The sequence below is a fragment of the Loxodonta africana genome, chromosome 2 (assembly GCF_030014295.1).
Source record: "Loxodonta africana isolate mLoxAfr1 chromosome 2, mLoxAfr1.hap2, whole genome shotgun sequence".
In the NCBI taxonomy this organism is placed as follows: Eukaryota; Metazoa; Chordata; class Mammalia; order Proboscidea; family Elephantidae; genus Loxodonta; species Loxodonta africana.
Genome location: NC_087343.1, coordinates 79,986,954 through 80,006,935, shown reverse-complemented (window position 1 = coordinate 80,006,935; position 19,982 = coordinate 79,986,954). Strand labels below are relative to the sequence as shown.

The 19,982-nt window shown below is 41.1% G+C and overlaps 1 protein-coding gene across 1 annotated transcript in view; it reads right to left on the bottom strand.

The window, feature by feature from the left end:
* ANKDD1B (ankyrin repeat and death domain containing 1B) overlaps positions 1–19,982 on the bottom strand; it is an 81,024-nt gene that overhangs the window by 28,135 nt on the left and 32,907 nt on the right. Inside the window, exons 6-7 of the mRNA XM_064273289.1 lie at positions 18,806–18,904; positions 17,931–18,029 (exon numbers count right to left, since the gene is read on the bottom strand). Coding sequence (XP_064129359.1) covers positions 17,931–18,029; positions 18,806–18,904 — 198 coding nt within the window. The remainder of the gene's footprint in view (positions 1–17,930; positions 18,030–18,805; positions 18,905–19,982) is intronic.

Below are 19,982 nucleotides of genomic sequence, written 5' to 3'. Positions count from 1 at the left end.
TGGGGGGCTGTTATTTCTAAGTGTCCCCCATAAAAAGAGCCAGAGTCCAGCCCAATAAACAGAAAATGTTTGCCTTGAACATGGCATTCTTCTAGAGAATTATCTATATGAGCTCAATCTCACAACAGTTAATCTAAAGTACAGATCTTTAAGGAGCAGAGGGCCTAAATTTATAGTGATTCAACAATATAGGTAGAGATAGTGAGAATGGTGACACAATGGGAAGTATGTAACCAATGTTATTGAACTGTTCATGTAGAAATTGTGAAAGGATGTATGTTTGGTTGTGATTATTGCCACTGAAAATAAGTATTTAAAATAAAAAACATTCAGAGTCCATATGTCTCAGGCAAATCTGAGCTAAATCTCTCTTTCCTTTCTCCTGGAAGGAGCCCTGGTGGTACAGTGGTTAAGCACTCAGTTGCTAATCAAAGGGTCAGAAGTTCAAAGCCACCACTGCCCACTCTGTGGGAGAAAGATGTGGCATTCTGCTTCCATATAGATTACAGCCTTGGAAACCCTGTGGGGCAGTTCTGCTCTGTCCCATAGGATTGCCATGAGTTGAACTCAACAGCAACAGTTTCCCCCCGGCTTCTCCTGGAAGTATGACATGGACTAAAAACAAGTCTTCTCTCTATAAACCCCACAAACCCCCTAACTGAGCACAAATAAGTGATCTGGTGTTGGCCCAAAGAAGCACCTCAATACTTGCCTGCTTCCGTGTCTGTGGTTACCACCAGCACTCCCTTTTCCAGATATGGCTTCAAAGCATAGTGTGATTTCTACCCATGTTCACTGTTCCCTCATTGCCCTTTTGCTCAACTCCTTTAGCACCTCTTGGTCACTCCTACTGGCTGCCTCCTCATGCTCCCTGTGCTCATACTGGAGTAGGGTGGGTCCTAATCCTCTATGACCAATGTCTTTACAAAAGAGAAGAAGAGACCCAGAGACAGGGAGACAGGGAATGACACCATGAGGCACTGCAGCTACAAGCTGAGGAACACCTGAACTACCAGAAGTTAAGAGACAGACATGGAACACATTTTCTCTTAAAGCCTCAGGAAGAACCAACATGGCCAACACTCTGATCTGGGACTTCCAGCCTCTAGAACTGTGAGACAATAAGTTTCCGTTCTTATAAGCTGCCCAGTTTGTGGCATTTTGTTACAGCAGCCCTAAGAACACTAATACAGTGTATATCTTAGGTACCTAGTGATGCTGTAACAGAAATACCACAAGTGGGTGGCTTTAACAAACAGAAATGTTTTTTTTTTTTACAGTTTAGGAGGCTAACTGTGAGAATTCTTGGCTCTAGGGGCAGGCTTTTTCTGTTGGCTCTGGAGGAAGGTCCTTGTCTCTTCTGAACTTCTGCTCCTGTTGTGTTGTTGTTAGGTGCCGTCAAGTTGGTTCTGCCTCATAGTGACAGTATGCGCAACAGAACGAAACACTGCCCAGTCTTGAGCCATCCTCACAATTATTGTTATGCTTGAGCCCACTGTTGCAGCCACTGTGTCAATCCATTTCATTAAGGGTCTTCCTCTTTTTCACTGGCCCTCTACTTTACCAAACATGATGTCCTTCTCCAGGGACTGGTCCCTCCTGATAACATGTTCAAAGTATGTGAGACATACTCTTGCCACCCTTGCCTCTAAGGAGCATTATGGTTGTACTTCGTCCAAGACAGATTTGTTCATTCTTTCTGATATTCTCTGCTTTCAGCCAAGATCCATCTGACATCAGCAATGATATCCCTTGTTCCACGTCCTCGTCTGAATCCAGCTTGAATTTCGGGCAATTCCCTGTTGATGCAGTGCTGCAATTATTTTTAATTATCTTCAGCATAATCTTACTTGCGTGAGATATTATTAATGATATTGTTCAATAATTTCTGCATTCTGTTATATCGTCTTTTTTTGGAACGGGCACAAATATGGATCTCTTCCAGTCAACTGGCCAGGCTAGCTGTCTTCCAGTGCTACATCTGTTTGTTGAAACATCTCAATTTGTATTCCATCAATTCCTGGAGCCTTGTTTTTCTCCAAAGCCTTCAGTGCAGCTTGGACTTCTTCCTTCAGTACCATCGGTTCTTGATCATATGCTACTTCCTGAAATGGCTGAATGTCAGCCAATTCTCTTTGGTGCAGTAACTGTGTATGCCTTCCATCTTCTTTTGATGCTTCCTGCATCATTCAATATTTTGCCCATAGAATCCTCTAGTATTGCAACTGAAGGCTTGAATTTTTTCTTCAGTCCTTTTAGCTTAAGAAATGCCAACCATGTTCTTCCCTTTTGGTTTTCTAACTCCAGTCTACGCACATTTCATTAAAATACTTTGTCTTCTAGATTTGCCCTTTGAAATCTTTTATGTGATCATTTCTTCCTTCCGCTTTAGCTACTCTATGTTCAAGAGCAAGTTTCAGAGTCTCTTCTGACATCTATTTTGGTCTTTTCTTCCTTTCCTGTCTTTTTAATGACCTTTTGCTTTCTTCACGTATGTTGTCCTTGATGTCATCCCACAACTCATCTGGTCTTCCATCATTAGTGTTCAATGCATCAAATCTATTCTGGAGATGGTCTCTAAATTAAGGTGAGATATACTGAAGGTCATACTTTGGCTCTCATGGACTTATTTTAACTTTCTTCAGCTTCAACTTGAACTTGCATATGAGCAATTGATGATCTGTTCTGTAGTCAGCTCCTAGCCTTGTTCTGACTGATGATATTGAGCTTCTCCATCATCTCTTTCCACAGATGTAGCCAATTTGGTTCCTGCATATTTCATCCAGCAAGCTCCACATGTATAGTCACCATTTACATTGTTGAAAAAAAAGCATTTCCAATTAGTAAATCACTGGTCTTGCAAAATTCTGTCATGTAATCTCTGACATCATTTCTATCAGCAAGGTCATATTTTCCAACTACCGATCCTTCTTCTGTTTCCAACTTTCACATTCCAATCACCAGTAATTATCAATGCATATTGAGTGCACCCTGATGAAATCAAGACTGCAGAAGTTGGTAAAAGTCTTCAGTTTCTCCACATTTAGCATTAGTGGTTGGTGGTAAATTTGAATAATAGTCATATTAACTGGTATTTCTTGTTGGTGTATGGGTATTATCCTATCACCGACGGCACTGTACTTGAGAATCGATCTTGAAATGTTCTTTTTGATGATGAATGTGATGCTATTCCTCTTCGATTTGCCATTCCCAGCAAAGCATAAAAAATAAAAACAAATCCATCGTGTCAAGTCGATTCTGGTTCATAGGGACTCCATAGGGTTTCCAAGGCTGTAAATCTTTACTTAAGCAGACTGCCACATCTTTCTCCCTCAGAGCTGCCAGTGGTTTTGACCCACCAATTGCCCAATTCAAAATGGCCAATACCAGTCCATTTCAGCTCACTAATACCTAGGACATTGATCTTTATGTGTTCCACTTCATTTTTGATGACTTCCTATTTTCCTTGATTCATACTTAGTACATTCCACATTCTGGTATCTAATGGATGTTTGCAGCTACTTCTCATTTTAAGTCATGTCACATCAGCAAATGAAGGTTCCCAAAGCTTTACTACACCCAGGTCATTAAGGTCGACTACTTTGAAGAGGTAGCTCTTCCCCAGTTGCATTTTGAGTGCCTTCCAACCTGGGGAGCTCATCTTCCAGCACTATATTAGATATCTTAGTCATATAGGGCTGCTATAATAGAAATACCACGAGTGGATTGCTTTAACAAAGAGAAATTTATTCTCTCATAGTCTAGGAGGTTAGAAGTCCAAATTCAGGGTGCCAGCTCCAGAGGAAGACTTTCTGTGTCTGTCAGCTCTGGAGGAAGGTCCTTGTTATCAATTTTCCCCTGTTTGAAGAGCATCTCGGTGCAGGAACCTCAGGTCCAAAGGACACACTGTTCTCCTGGCTCTTGTTTCATGGTGGTATAAGGTCCCTGTGTCTCTCTTCTCACTTCTTTCTTTTATACCTCAAAAGAGATTGGCTTAAGACACAATCTAATCTTGTAGAGCTCATCAGCATACCAAAAAACCTGTTGCTGTTGAGTCAATTCCAACTCATAGTGACCCTATAGGACAGAGTAAAACTGCCCCATATGGTTTCCAAGGAGCACCTGGTGGATTCAAACTGCCAAACTTTTGGTTAGCAGCTGTAGCTCTTAACCACTACACTACCAGGATTGCCACCTCACCAACACAACTGCCGCTAGTCTATCTCATTAACATCTTAGTGGTAGGATTTAAAAGACAGGAAAATCACATCAGATGACAAAATAGTGGACAATCACAAAATACTGGGAATCATGGCCTAATCAAATTGATACACATATTTTTGGGGGACACAATTCAATCCATGACATCAGATAATGTTCAGGTGCTATCCATAATGTTTTCACTTGCCAATTTTTTCAGAAGTAGATCACCAGGTCCTTTTCCCCAGTCTTTCTTAGTCTGGAAGGTCCACTAAAATCTGTCCACCAAGAATGGCCCTGCTGGTATTCAAAATACCAGTAGCATAGCTACGAGCATCACAGCAACATAAACCACCACAGTATGACAAACTGACAGACAAGAGGTGAACCCTCTATTTTACCAAGCATGATGTCTTTCTCCAAGGACTGGTCCCTCCTGATAACACACCAAAGTATGTAAGATGAAGTCTCACCATCGTCCCTTCTAAAAAGAATTCTGGCTGTACTTCTTCCAAGATAGATTTGTTCATTCTTCTGTAAGTCCATAGTATATCCAATATTCTTTGCCAACACCATAATGCATAACCACATAAGAGATCCAAAGTGAGACTCTCCCAGCTGATCCCAGTCAACCGACAGAATCACAAAAGATAGTAAAAATAATGATAATAAAGATAATAATTGTTTTAAGCCATTATGCTTTGGGTTGTTATGAAGCAATAGATAACTGGAACAGATGCTAATAGGAACAATATATACTTCGGCCAACTGGATTCTAGCTTGAACTGACACTGAATGTCTATATGGCTTTGTATAAGTGACCTATCAAGTCTGGTTCACTTTGTCTTTATCAGTAAAAATGATATAACCACTCATATAATTTTCCATTGCTGCTATAACAAATTCCCCAACATTTAGTGGCTTAAACAATATAAATTTATCATCTTACACTTTTGGAGGTCAGAAGTCTGAAATGGGTCTTGCTGGGTTAAAATCAAGGTGTCAGCAGGGCTGTATTCCCTTCTGGGGGTGTATAGGAGAGAATTTGTTTCCTTGCCTTTTCCAGTTTCTAAAGTCTGCCCATGTTCTTTGGCTTGTGGCTCTCTACCTCCATATTCAAAGCCAACAATGGAAAGGTGAGTCCATCTCACATCCAATCACTTTGACTTCATCTTCTGCCTCCCTTTTGTACTCTGTAGGACTCTTGTGATTACAGTTGGCCCATCTGGATAATCCAGGGTAATCTCATTTTAAGGTCACCTGATTAGCAACCTTAATTTCATTGCAACCTAAATTCCCCTATCCCATGTAACTTAACATATTCATAGCTTCCAGGGATTAGGACTTGGGCATATTTAGGGCAAGAGGGGGAATTATTCTGCCATCATACCATCCTACCTCTTTCTTTCAAACTTGGTAATAGAGGGAGTATAAATAAGCTAGTAAATGTGTATGATAATCATAACTACCATTCTATTCATTCCACAAAAAAATTATTGAACATCTACTATGTGCTAGGCATTATGTTAGATAGTAGGGAGATCAGCTTGTGAATAAGACTAACAAGATCTCTGATACTATAAGCTTTACATTCCAGCGGAAATGGACAATCAATTCACCTATGGATTACAGGCTGGTAGGTCAGTAAATCGATATATTTAGAATATATTTATTATATATATTCATATAATACATTTATTAGATTCTAGCTGTTATTAGACTAGTATCAGCTAGTGATAAGTGGTACAAAGAGAAGTAAGATAACATGACTGAGTGGCTATTTTCTAGTGGTTAATCAAGGAAGGTTTCTTGGATAAGGCGACATTTAAACTGATATTAGAATAGAAAGTAGTGCCCTCACTGGGAAGATCTCAGGCCCCCTATGGCAGGAACAAGTCTGTGAGGAACTCAAGGTTGGGGATCTTGCTGCAGGGGTAGCTGTGGGAGGCTGCAGATTTTACCCATGAGGCACTACAGCACAGCATAGAGGGCCAATGGACATAAGGGCCAAAGAAATATTGAAACCGAAAAAGAACAAATTATTTGTTCTGAGATACTAAAAGAAAACCTTGAAATTGAAGTTAATACATTTTTAATTGACACGGTCATACTTCATTGGTTGCTAAATGTAAAATCATAAAATATTTATTTTGTTTGTAAACAATTCATAAGTTAAAATTTTTCACCTTACCCATGTTCCCAAGAATGTACACGTAGTTCTAAGAAATCAGAGTCAATCATAAATGATTTTTTTCTAGCCAGATAGCATTAAAGGCAAAAATAGAAAAAAAATTAAAAATAATTTGTGGCCCAAAGAATGTATTTAATATAGGATGAGAGGGCATTTAAATATGTTTGATAAGATGTAGAGTTTCCAGAAATATGAGTTTTTAGGACATACAAACAACAGTAATGGGGCCAGAAAAGCCTTATTGGACTAGTGGCAGTTAATAAAGCCCTGAAGAGAGCCTGTTAACCAAACTCTGGGTGGCGTCTAAATCTAACACAAATGAAGGAAAGCCCCCCCAAAAAAAAAAATAATCTCACTCCAACTACCTACTCAGAAAAGACTCAACCCTTTTACCTCCTCCCCCTGGTTGGGGGCGGGGAACACAAAAGCAATCTCCTGGAGACCAAGACTAACCAGTGTCAGCAGGTGAAGCATCTCCATGACCAAACATGGTAATTAATTACCTACAGGTGTGAAAGCAAACAAACGTTAAACCCATCCCCGTGTCGTGTCTCCATGCTGCTGGCTTCTTGCTCCACATTTGAGTGTTTCCCCAGCGTCTTCACTGGGTGTGGACGGCAAAGGGGGCTGAGGTTGTTGATCCAGGAAGTGTGCTAATGAACTCAGAGAGAAAACTCCAGAAAATGTAAAAGCTGAAACATGGACTTAGGACAATTTACAGTCTGCCTTAACCCAGAAACCCAGTGCCGTCTAGAGCCTGTTAAAAAAGCAGCTGAAGCCATGGCGGTGCGGATATCTAGCAAGTAGAGCTTGCAATCTTAACCAGGTGGGGTGAGCACGTGCACGTGAAAACCATTGGAAAACAACATCCCTCTGAGGGCAAAGCAATGAAAGACAGAAGTGTGGGAGGATACAGGAAAAAAAGGAGTGAGCATAAGAGAATCTTGCTAACCAGGAAGGTCCTTCCAGGGACTCAAGGACGGACATGGACCAGGAACAAGGTGGGTATCACATGCACAGTGACTAAAAAGCAACACATTTTTCCAAATTGTGAATATTGCGTGGTTCCCATGAATTCTTTATTTTTGGTTTACTTATTGTATAAGTAACCTTGTAATATCAGCGAGAATCAACTCACACTATTATCATTTCCCTCACAATCTTTACCCATGAATACGTAAATTATATAAAGTGAAAATATATGCACAAACATGTATGATTGTTTCAACGAGTGTTCTATCATGAATATTTTTCTAAGCTGCAATATATTTCGTGTTGATGCCTATTATTTTTTAATGGCTACATAATTTTCCAAGGAACAGGTGCACCAAACTTTTATTCAACCTTCCTCTGCCATTCATTGCTCAGGTTGTATCTAATTCTTGTCTATCGGAGGTAACTTCAACATCTATCTTAATGCATGTAGCTTTTTCCTTCTTTTAGATTATTTACTTAGCATAATTTCCCATAAAAAAATTTTTTTTTTAAAAGAAAGGGGCAAAATGCTTTTTAAAGGGTGTACAAATTTACATTCTTGCAAGCAGAATACAAAGGTACAAAACATTGCCAATTTTGAACTTTTTTCTTGATTCTAGTGTTTAACTTCATACCTTTTGAAAAAGAATTGTTAATACATTAGGCTAATATGCAAATATCTCCCAGAAAATATCAGCAACTGAAAAATCAAAGGCGCAGAGAAGTGTATGTTTGTGTTATACATGTATGTCATATACATACCACACCAACATTTATGTGGTGTCAGTCTGTACACATATGTGTGCTTAATTACATTTTCCATGTTGTCTGGTAATGCTATTCAGCTATATGCATCCCCTCCCTAATGGAGTCACCTTTGCTCTTCCCCGAAGCATGCTGGGGATGAATTCGGGATGGATTTGGGCTAAGGTACAAGGCCGGGAGTGGCATGACTGGGCCAGCAGCCAAGGCTGAGAAATGCCTTAACTACAAGAAGAAAAACATCTGGGCCTGGACGTGAAGTCCCCTGGAACACTGACTGTCCAAGGACGTGGGAGAAAACAGTGAGCCTTGGTCCCAGCTGGAATGATATATAAGCTTGGGTCCCTTGCTAGTCGTTGCAGAAAATACTCCAGCCAGCTCCCACTGGAGGGCAGCTGCTTGCCTGTGTCAGTAAGTTTCCCTGAACGCATGAATCTGGAAAGGGCTATGTGTCAGTTCTTCGGATTATCTGCCAAGACACACAGTGAGAGTCTTTCCTTGCTGGGGCTGTCCCCCGACACATGTGAACGCATAGAAAATTCCTGGAAGATTAAATAAACTATTAATAATGTTAGTTCTGAAGAATGAAAGTGAGATGTGGGGTTGGAGTAAGACACATTGTATTATAAACCCTTTGATACTGTTCACATTTTTCTCATGAGTTATTTTCATTATAATTTAAAAATTAGAAATATTGAAAAAGAAAGTAAGCTATCTGAAGACAAGCTCAGGAGGCAGAGTCAACACGATGCTATAGACAGAAGCACCATGCGGGCCCTCTGCAGTAAAGACCTGAAAAACTAAGTAAAACAGAAACAAGCGTCAATCCTGGAACCCTAAGTACCAAGTGAAGGAACAAAGAACTCAATCAAACACCAAATGGAATAAAAAACTGACAGAGAACAGAGAATGAGGAGAGTTATGGAGTGGAGGTCGCATACCAGCTAACGTGGCCGGATTCACCACCTTGGGCTTCAGCTGCCAAAGAACTCAGGGAGTACGGGAGGGCAACTTCACAGAGCTCCAGCAGGAGATAGAGCACCTGGTAACCAGGGATACACGTTTTCCCACCTCACACACTTATTCCCTGTACGAGACCTCCATCGCTTGCCAACAGGCCGTAGTCACTCGGCCAGAGAGATACTAGATCACTGCAGCTGGGGTCCGTCCCACCCCCAATGGCCCCTTCAGCCCCATTTTTTTTTTTAACTTTTGTTTTTTAAATTTAATTTTTGGCTTTGTTGTCGTTGTTGCTTCTTTAGCCCCGTGTGCCATCCCCTTCCCTTCTTGACAGGCTGTGATTGGTTTGTATGCTTTGTTCTTTTTGTTTGTTTGTTTATTATTAATATTATTTGGCTTTTTCTGTTGGTTTTCTCTCTTTCCTTTCCTTTTCCTTCTGCCGTTCAGCTAGTCCTGTGTGCCATCCCTTTCCCTTCTTGATGGGCTGCAATTTTTTGGTTTGCTTGCTTTGTTCTTTTTTTTTCTTCTTTTTTTTCTGTTTCTTCTCTTTTACTTCCTTTCCTTTCTCCCACCCACACAGCCTTGTACGCCACCCCCACCCCTTCTGAAGGGGCTGTGCTGCACAGCTCAGATAGAGAATCACTGCATGTGCCACCATCAACTGGCTTCCTCAGTGCCATTTCATTTATTATTTGTTTGTTTTTTGGTCTTTTTTTTTTCTGTTGTTGTTATTATTGTTATTGTTTCTCCTCTCTCTCTCCCTTCTTTCCTGTCCTCTCTCCCAACCATCCAGCCCCATGCACCACCCTGAACTTCTTGGTGGGCTTAGCTATACCACTGGGCTGGAGAGCCTTCGGCACATGGCTTCCCCAGGTCTGTACTGCTCCCAGAGGTCAGCCTCTTAGCACCATATTTTATATTTTTCTTTATCTTTTCCCCTCTCCTTTGCCTTCTCCCTCCCACCTAGATCCTTCACTGCCTCTGCCCCTTCCTAATGGGCCATGCTGTGCCACCCAGTGAGAGAGACATCAGCTTGCCACCACCCCAGTTTGGCCCTGCCCCCAACAGCCAGCACACCCACCACCATATTTTGATGTTTTTATTTTCTTATTTGATTGTTGGCTTCCTCTATTTCCCTTTCCTTTCTCCCGCCCACCTAGCCCTGTGTGACACCCACACTGCTTCTCAACAGGCAAAGCCATACCGCTTGGCTAAAGAGCCACCAGAACCCAGCCTCGTCGGGGTCTGCCCCACCCCTATTCATCAAATCCCACTGTATCACCATTTTATTTACTTTTTATTATTTTTTTACTTCATTTTTTGTCTTTTTTTTTTTTTGCCTTTGTTTCTCTCTTCTTTTACCCACCACTTAGCTCTGCACATTGCATCCTCTCCTTTCCCCTTTGCTTATCTGTACCATGTGCCAGTGCAATGCCCCTGAGTGGTATTGGCATGGTCCCCCAGACCCTGCCCAGCTGCATTATAGCTAAGTGACTGAACCTACCCACTTGGAAAAGGTGGTGTGAAGAATCATGCCCATAGGTGAGCAAGCAACAAAATACATCAAGCCTGCCTGCCCAGACATAACCAAATAGAACATAAGCACAGGACAAAACAATCACATCTACAATAAATGAATAAAGAAAATAATTCCTGAATGTTTCAGAGACAGCAGATAATATCAAGACATATAAAAAAAACAGGAGAGGATGGCTCCAGAAAGAGACCAAAATAAAACATCAGATGACCTGCCACTAGAAGAAAAGGTACTGGAACTACCTGATGGGGAATTCAGAACTCTAATATTCAGGGTTCTCCACCAGATGAAAGAAAATGCAGAAAAGGATAAGGAAAAAATGCATAAAGTCATGGAAAAGACAGACAAAACAATAGAAGAAATCAGGAAAATAATATAGGAACAGTATGACAAAATAGATAAACAACTAGAAATCATACAAAAACAGCAATTAGAAATCCAAAAGATAAACAAGATTTCAGAATAGGACAGTGTAACAAGCTTTTAGGAGAAAATTGGAAACAATGGAAGAATCAGTAAAACTGAAGACAAATTCTTAAATACCACATTGAGGAAAAATCAGAGAAAAGAATGAAGAAACCCTGGGCACGATGTGGGATACAATCAGAAGCAAAAATCTGTGTCTGATTGGAGTTTCAGAACGAGGGGAGAAAATGGAAAACACAGACAGGATCACTGAAGATTTGCTGACAGAGAACTTCCCTACTATCATGAAAGATGAAAAGCCGACTATCCAAGAAGCTCAACAAACCCCACATAGGACAGACCCCAAAAGAAAAACACCATGACATATCGTACTCACACTCACTAAACCAAAGAAAGACTCCTGAGAGCAGCTTGAGAAAAAATGAAAAGTCACACACGCAGGGGAAACAATAAGACTAAGCACTGAATACTCAGCAGAAACCAGGCAGGCAAGAAGGCAATGGAATGACATATATAAAATTCTGAAAGAAAAAAACTGCCAACCAAGAATAATATACCCCAAAAAACTCTCACTTAAATAGAAAATATGATGGCAAAATTAGGACATTTCCAGAGAAACAGAATTAAGGGAATACGTAAAAACCAAACCAAACTCACAAACGGAGTCCTTCAGTTAGAGAGCAAACAACCTGAATCGAGAACATAAGACAGCATCAGCCAGATGCCAACCTAGATAATGAACTCTCAAGGATAAAACAAAACTAAAAAATTTACAACAGGGACCCAGAGAGGTTAATCTGTAAATGACAACAACATCAAAACAACAAAAGATGGAATAAACGGTAGGTATAGAACTTTCAAATGGAGAGGAAGTCAAAACTTTATCAAGTAATAAAAGACTGGTTTAAAGTTAGGAAGATGGGGCAAATTTGTTAACAAAGAATGTTAACAACCCCACTCATCAAAATAAAGAAGAAAAACAAAAGTCCGAGTAAACACAAAAATCTACAAAATCAAAAGAAATGAAAAAAAAAATAAAAGGAATTCTGCATAGAAGAGTAAGAAGAACAAAGAAAATGATAAAAACACAAAAACACTACAGAATGACAGGAATAAACTTATACCTATCTATAATCACACTGAATGTAAATGGTTTAAACGCACCCAGAAAGAGACAGAGAATGACAGAACGAATTTAAAAAAACAGGATCCATCAATATGTTGTCTACAAGAGAAACACTTTAGAAACAAAGACATAAATTTATTAAAAATAAAAAGGATGGAAAAAAATATATCAAGCAAGCATCTCCTTGGAAATCCTATGGGGCAGTTCTACTCTGTCCTGTAGGGTCACTATGGGTCAGAATCGACTCGATGGGAACAAGATTATTCCCTAATTGACACCTCCTCAAAAGCAATACCATTCTTCCGTTCTTTTGGGAGTGGGATCATTTAGAATGGGGCAAAAGGAGCAGGTAGCTGTCAGTCCTTAAGGAAAGAAACACTCTTATTCTTATTTTCTCCAGAACCTGTCTTGTATATTGTTGTTGTTAGGTGCTGTCAAGTCTTCGGACTCATAGCGACCCTACAGGACAGAGTAGAACTGCCCCATAGGGTTTCCAAGGGGTGGCTGGTGTATTTGAACTGCCTATTTTTTGGTTAGTAACTGAGCTCTTAACCATTGTGCCACCAGGGTTCCAATTAGGGAATCGAAAAATCAAAGAAAACCTGTTTCCGCCAAGATGATTCTGACTCAAAATGACCCATAAGACAAAGTAGAACTGTCCCATAGGGTTTCCATGGAGCGGCTGGTAGATTCGAACTACCGACTTTTGGTTAGCAGCCGAGCTCTTAAGCACTGAGCCACCAGGGCTCTAATCAGGGAATAGCAGAGGGAAATCATTAATTCTTACCTCAAACAAAGCATAGGATAAATATTAATTCCAAAAAAATCCTAGTGAGAGGATCAACATAGGACCGAATTCCCCAAAGAACATTTGAGTCCCTCCTACTGCTGGAGCGAACATAGCAAAGATAGCATACTTTATCTGGAATGTTGATATCACTTCCTGCTGCCAGGAGCACTTTACTGCATTCTTCATGACCTCCTTCAACAGTCAAAAGGAATGGTGTTTCTCCATTCTATCAAAAGAAAAACTTAAAATCAATTCCCCCATGACACGGAATGAAATTACTTGAGAAACAGTATGCTTTCTTGTACATTACTCTTGATAATAATACCAATTGCTGTGGAGTCTTTTCCTAGTCATGGTGACTCCATGCGTGCTAGACTAGAACTGTGGGTTTCAACTGATGATTTTTCAGAAGTTTATTGCCAGAACTTTCTTATCAGGTGCCTCTGGGTGCACTTGAACCTCCAACCTTTCAGTTAGCAGCCAAGTACATTAACCATTTGCACAAGCTAGGTATGACCCTTAATAAAAATATATAGCATTTATAAGCACCTATTGCACACTAAGCTTAGATTGCCAAGACAGTGTGCTTTAGCACAGTTAAATCTCATAACAGCCCTGTAAGGGGGGGGTTGATATTATTCCCATTTTACAGACATGGAAACTAAGCCTCAGCTGAAAAGTAGTAAAGCTAGCACTCACATCCAGCCTGTTTGGGTCCAAAGCCTGCACTCTTAACTGCCTTATTATCTTGCCTGCTTTTAGAGTTCCCATCTACCTTTCATGCTCCTACCAAAAACCAAAACGATTGTCTTCGAGTTGATTCAGACTCATAGCTACCATGAGCCATCTATTATACATCACGCACTACTAGGCACTGGAATTGGAAAAATGAATAGGATACAGACCCTGCCCACAAGAAGATAAAAATCTATCAAGAAAGATAAACATGGAAATAAATAATTATAATGCAGTATGAAACATACAAAGAAATACATTTGTACCAAGTACAGCTTTAATCTGTAAAACCGACTCAAAATTTTGCATCATTAAAAAAAAGAAAAGTAATATCCTATCTTATTATGATAAATATTAGTAGGACAAAATGAGAGTTTAAGCCAAAAGATAGAGGGAAAAAAAGGAACTGGACTTATGGGGATCCTTTTTGAAGAATATTGGGAAGGAAGTGCATGCTTGGCAAAACAGAGGATCAGCAAAAAACAGGAAGACCCTCAACGAGATGGATTTACACAGTGGCTGCAACAATGGACTCAAACACAGCAACGACTGTGAGAATGGTACAGGATTGGGCAATGTTTTGTTTTGTTATACATGGGGTCGCTATGAGTTGGATCCAACTTGAACGTCACCTAACAGGAACAACATAGCCTTATAGAAGTCCTTGGGTGGTGTAAATGGTTAACGTGCTTAGTGCTAATGGCAAGGTTGGCATTTCAAATCCACCCAGAGTCACCTTGGAAGGGATGCCTGTGGATGTCCTTCCAAATGATCAGCCATGGAACAAGTTCTACTCTGACACACATGGAGTCACCATGAGTCAGAACCGACTTGGAATTGACTGGTACTTTTTATGGAGCCCTGGTGGCACAGTGATTAAGAGCTTGGCTGTTAACCAAAATGTCGGCAGTTCAAATCCACCAGATGCTCCTTGGAAACCCTATGAAGCAGTTCTACTCTGTCCTGTAGGGTTGCTAGGAGTCGGAATTGACTTGATTGCAATGGGTTTTTTTTTTTTTTTTTGGTTTGGTTATGGCCTTCGGAGGTATTTTACAGATGCAGAACCAAGGCTGAGAGGGATTAAGTAACGTGCCCAAGATTATCCAGTTGGAGAGTGGCAGTCAGAGCCATGCTTTTAATCTCTGCGTGCCCACATCTAGCGACACATGTGACCAGGCTGGTCTGGTCCAAAGGTAATGCTGACTTGTCCCAGGCATCACACATGTTCACTTTCATAGCCTTCTATTTTCATCATGTTGTCCACTCACAGTTGCTATTTTTATTACTGGACTCCATCAATTCTAAAACCTATATTACTTCACATGTTAATATATCCTAGATCAGGATTCTTCATACAATCTCAGTCAACCAGGTGGCAAGTATGATATAGTTGTCATTGCCAGAGTGTGTGTGTTAAAAGTTTCAGAATGGGCCTTGGCAGCTTAGGAAAAAATCCCAGAAACCATGGTGGGCACCCTTTTATGAAACACTGCATCACCTGTGAAGACACCAAAACCGGTTATAATTGAATTGATTCTGACTCATGGGGACCCCATGTGTAGAACTGTGCTCCATAGGGTTTTCAGTGGCTGATTTTTCAGAGGTAGATGGCCAGATCTTTCTTCTGAGGTACCTCTGGGTGGACTCAAGCCTCCAACCTTCCCATTAGGAGCCAAGCAGATTAGCCATTTGTACCACCCAGGGAGTCCTTTGCAGGCGCAGAGGAAATTTTTTGTCTGGAAAAGCAAGGACATCAAAGATTCTGAGTAAGAGAGTGATTCAGAAGAATTAATCTCTGAATGTGAAGATTAAGAATGCTTTAAGCAGCTTATTTTCTTAAGTTTTCTTAATTGTCTTAATTTTTCTTTTTTTATTGTGCCTTAAGTGAAAGCTTACAAACCAAGTCGGTTTCCCATACAAAAACTTACACACACGTTGCTATACAACCCTAGCTGCTCTCCCTACCATGTGACAGCATGCTCCTCCTCTCCACCCTGTATTTCCCGTGTCCATTCAAACAGCTCCTGTCCCCCTCTGCCTTCTCATCTCACCTCCGGACAGGAGCTGCCCACATAGTCTCGTGTGTCTACTTGAGCTGAGAAGCACAGTCCTCACCAGTATCATTTTATGCCTTATAGTCCAGTCTAATCTTTGTCTGAAGAGTTGCCTTCAGGAATGGTTTTAGTTTTGGGCTAACAGAGAGTCCAGGGGCCATGTCCTCTGGGGTCCCTCCAGACTCTCTGGGGTCCCTCTCAGTCAGACCATTAAGTCTGATCTTTTTACTAGGATTTGAGATCTGCACCCCACTTTTCTTCTGTTCCATCAAGGATTCTCTGTTGTGCTCTCTGTCAGGGCAGTCATTAGTGGTAGCCAGCCACCATATAGTTCTGATTTCAGGCTGATGGAGTCTCTGGTTTATGTGGCCCTTTCTGTCTCTTGGGCTCATATTTTCCTTGTGTCTTTGGTGTTCTTCATTCTCCTTTGCTCCAGGTGGGTTGAGAGTAATTGACGCATCTTAGATGGCAGCTCACTAGCTTTTAAGACCCCAGAATTGTCTTAATTTTTTATACGTATGATAGAAATCTAAGATAAAATTCCTAAAAATCCCTTTCAATAAATATAAGTATTCTGAGTTACAGGAAAGTTTTGTGTCATAGTTTAATTGGCAGCATTCTTAGTGTTACATAGAATAATGGTGTGACTTAAAATCAATGGTATCTTAAATGATTGATGTTACTTTTTATTTCTCAGGAGAGAAGCCAAGTTTAGAATTCATCAGAACATTACATAAAGAAGTCAGAGAGGACTCCACTCACCTGTTTTCAAAGAGCCATTCAAAAGGTCATTGACCCAAAGGTTAACTAGAGCAGATGACTCACAAATCTGCCTCCAAAGCCACAGCCCCACTGAGGAATCCCAGATTCAGTTTCTCTCTCTACTGCTCTCAACCTGAATGTACTCAACCACCAGGTGCCCCAAACTGAACCCATCCAAATCCTCATTACTTCCTCCCTCTCACCCCACACACCTGCTGCTCGCCTGTGTTCCACAGCTCAGGGACAAGCACCCCACCCTTCCAGTAGCCCAAGCCAGAAAGTTGGGGGTCAGAACATCCTCCCACTCCCTAAATGCCCAGTCAGAGGTCTTATGGACTCTGCCTCTCCTATCACTTCATTTGATCATCAACTGTGAGTGCATCTAGGAGAGGCCCACAGCTCTTGCTTCGGCCATTTTGTTGTCTCCTGACTGTGACTCCCTACCTCTAGGCTCTCCTGGCACCAATCCACCCTTCGAGCTGCTGCCAGGGTTACTCGCCTGTACCCAAGATGGATCCCATGCCTCTTTGCTGCTTAACACCCTTCAAGGTCTCTGGTGCTGACAGGTCAAAACCAAAACCCTCCTCCACGGTCTTTCATCATCTTCCCTGACAGACTCAGCTCCCACTTTTCCACCTCAATTTCTGCCACCCTAAACTTATCAGTCCCAGAACGTGCCTTGCTCTTTCATGCCTCAGTTCCCTCCATGTGAAATAACCTACATTTATGGTCTCCTGTCTCCCACCTGCCAATGCTCACTCAAATGTCAAAACCCAGCTAATACATCACCTCCTCCATGAAGACTGTAATTTCCAGGGCTTCAAATCGTTTCATTTCAGTTTGAACCCATGTTGAGAATTTGCATTTCTAACACATTCCCTGCTGAAAACCTGCATTTCCGTCGCGGATATACTGAATCAGAATCTACATTTTAACAAGATTCCCAGGTGATTCTTATGCATAACTTCCTGGGAACTTGTAAGAAATGCAAATTCTCAGCAGGGGTTCAAACCAGACCAACCGGTGTGAAGCCCTGGTAATTTCTGAGACAGATTTTCTTTTGTGTTCCCATGACATATTGTATAAAAAAAAATACACATCTATTATTCCATTTAGCCCAATGTATTAATTTTTTTTAGATGACTTTCTATCCCTGTAGGCTTCTAGAATAAGAATAGCTAGTGACATAGAGTATGCATTAAACAAGTATTTCTTAATGAATGGGTGAATAAATGAATGGATTAAAAATTGAATTGCTGTGGAATACTTTAAAGAAAAAATAAGAACCTCTTAACATCACATTTTGACACTCAGTGGCTTTTGGTTTTCCCCCTTTCCTTTTCTGACAGCCTCCCTCTGACCCTTCTACGTTTAAGTCCTGTGCCCTGTAATGGACGCTTCCGCATACCTACCTCATTGGTCTCATTTATTTCTTGCCACTGAGTTAGCAGCACCTGTACCGCAGGACTGTGACCATGTTTTGCAGCGAGGTGCAGGGCAGTGTTCCCTTCCTGCAAGAGACAAACTTGAAGTAGGGTGTGTGCACTGAGGAACACGCCCCTCTAATAATCAGGCCTGCAATCAGGCTTCTCAAAGGTTTCATTTGGTTAAAGCTGGGATCCTGAGTATGAGTTACATTACCCACAGTTTTAAGTGAAATTTATAAAGATTTAAAGATTTAAATGAAAAGACAGAGTTCTTTGAACCAGTAGATAAAACCAGTCTCTACCTCTTGTTCTACCTTTGCCACCAATTTGCTTTAAAAAAATAAAATGAAAATAATTCCATTTAACATAGGTGAGGGTAAACTGATGAAAGATTTCTGGGAGGTAGTTTTGGCACTGTATACTGAAAGACTTAAAAATGTGCAAACCCCCTTGACCTGCAATTCCACTCCTAGGAATTTATCCTAAGAAAATAATCACAGATGTTCACATAGAAATGGATGTCCACCCTGGGGTTCTCCCTCCTCAGCCAGCGGGGGCTGAGTCTCCAGGGGACCTCACGGAAGGGGTGGGGCAGGTTGGAGTTGATAGTGGAAAAACCTATGTAGCCTATTGACTTCACAAACACTTATAGAGCTAAAACTGCCAATCTGGACAATCCATTGTCAATGGCGATGAATTTCACCTGGATATCCCATGATTCTCTGACTGTAGGAACAGTTTAACAATTCTACCGCTGACCAAAATGTCATCACCAAATCAATACACTAACTGTTACTCCCTACACTGATTGTGACTCTCCTTTCTCTTGTTCTCACCAAGGAAATAAAAGTCCAACTCACCTTGTCCTTTTCCGAGGTATGCAGATTAAGGGAGATAAGTGTTTCGATCATCTCAACATGGCCCTTCTCAGCTGCCAAAAGAAATGGCTTTCTTCCTTTCTGAAATTCAATCACAAACTTCTAGCATTCATTACACACTTCCTGAACAAGCCACACAAGTGACAAGGCTGGAAGCATTTTAACCCCACATTCTGGTTACTGTTAAAACCTTCCCTGTGTTTAAGGTGAGTGATGAGGGAGCCAAGATGGTTCTTCTGATCATGGCATTCCAGGCCCTTCTGAGGGAAGATGCTGACAATCTCTCATCTTCTGACCCCTAAACCACATCCAGTTCTGGCCTGTCATCCCAAACTGTGGCAAACTCCATGTAAGCACAGAACTCATTTCATAGGGACCAAAAAAAAAAAATCAAACCCACTGCTGTCAAGACGATTCTGACTCACAGTGATCCTGTAAGAAAGAGCAAAACTGCCCCATAGGGTTTCCAAGGTGGTAAATCTTTATAGAAGCAGACTGCCTCATCTTTCTCCCATGGAGTGGCTGGTGGGTTCAAACCACTGACCTTTTGGTAAACAGTTGAGTGCTTCAACTGCTGTGCCACCAGGGCTCCTCTTCACAGGGACAGAGAAATACTATTCAGGAAGGTTTTCCCAAGCCCAGGGGAGTTACTACGTCACAGCCAGACAATGAGATTCCCTTTTAAATGTAGAAATTTTATGAACTTTCTGTATCTATTCAATAGTTCATTCACTCAACTATTTATTGAGAAGCTACCATGTGTCGGACCCTGAATTAGGTACCTGTGCATCACATCAAGCCTTGTCTTATTGATAAAAATGTTTGAAACAGAAATTCTCAAGGGTTTAATATTTATGTGGCTTACTCAGACATGACTTTTTTTTAAATAATTTTTATTGTGCTTTAAGTGAATGTTTACAAATCAAGTCAGTCTGTCACATACGAGCTTTTATACACCTTACTCCATATTCCCACTTACTCTCCCCCTAATGAGTCAGCCCGCTCCCTCCTTCCAGTCTGTACTTTCGTGACAATTTTCCCAGTTTCTAAGCCTCTCTACCCTCCTATCTCCCCTCCAGACAGGAGATGCCAACACAGTCTCAAGTGTCCACCTGATACAAGTAGCTCACTCTTCATCAGCATGTCTCTCCAACCCATT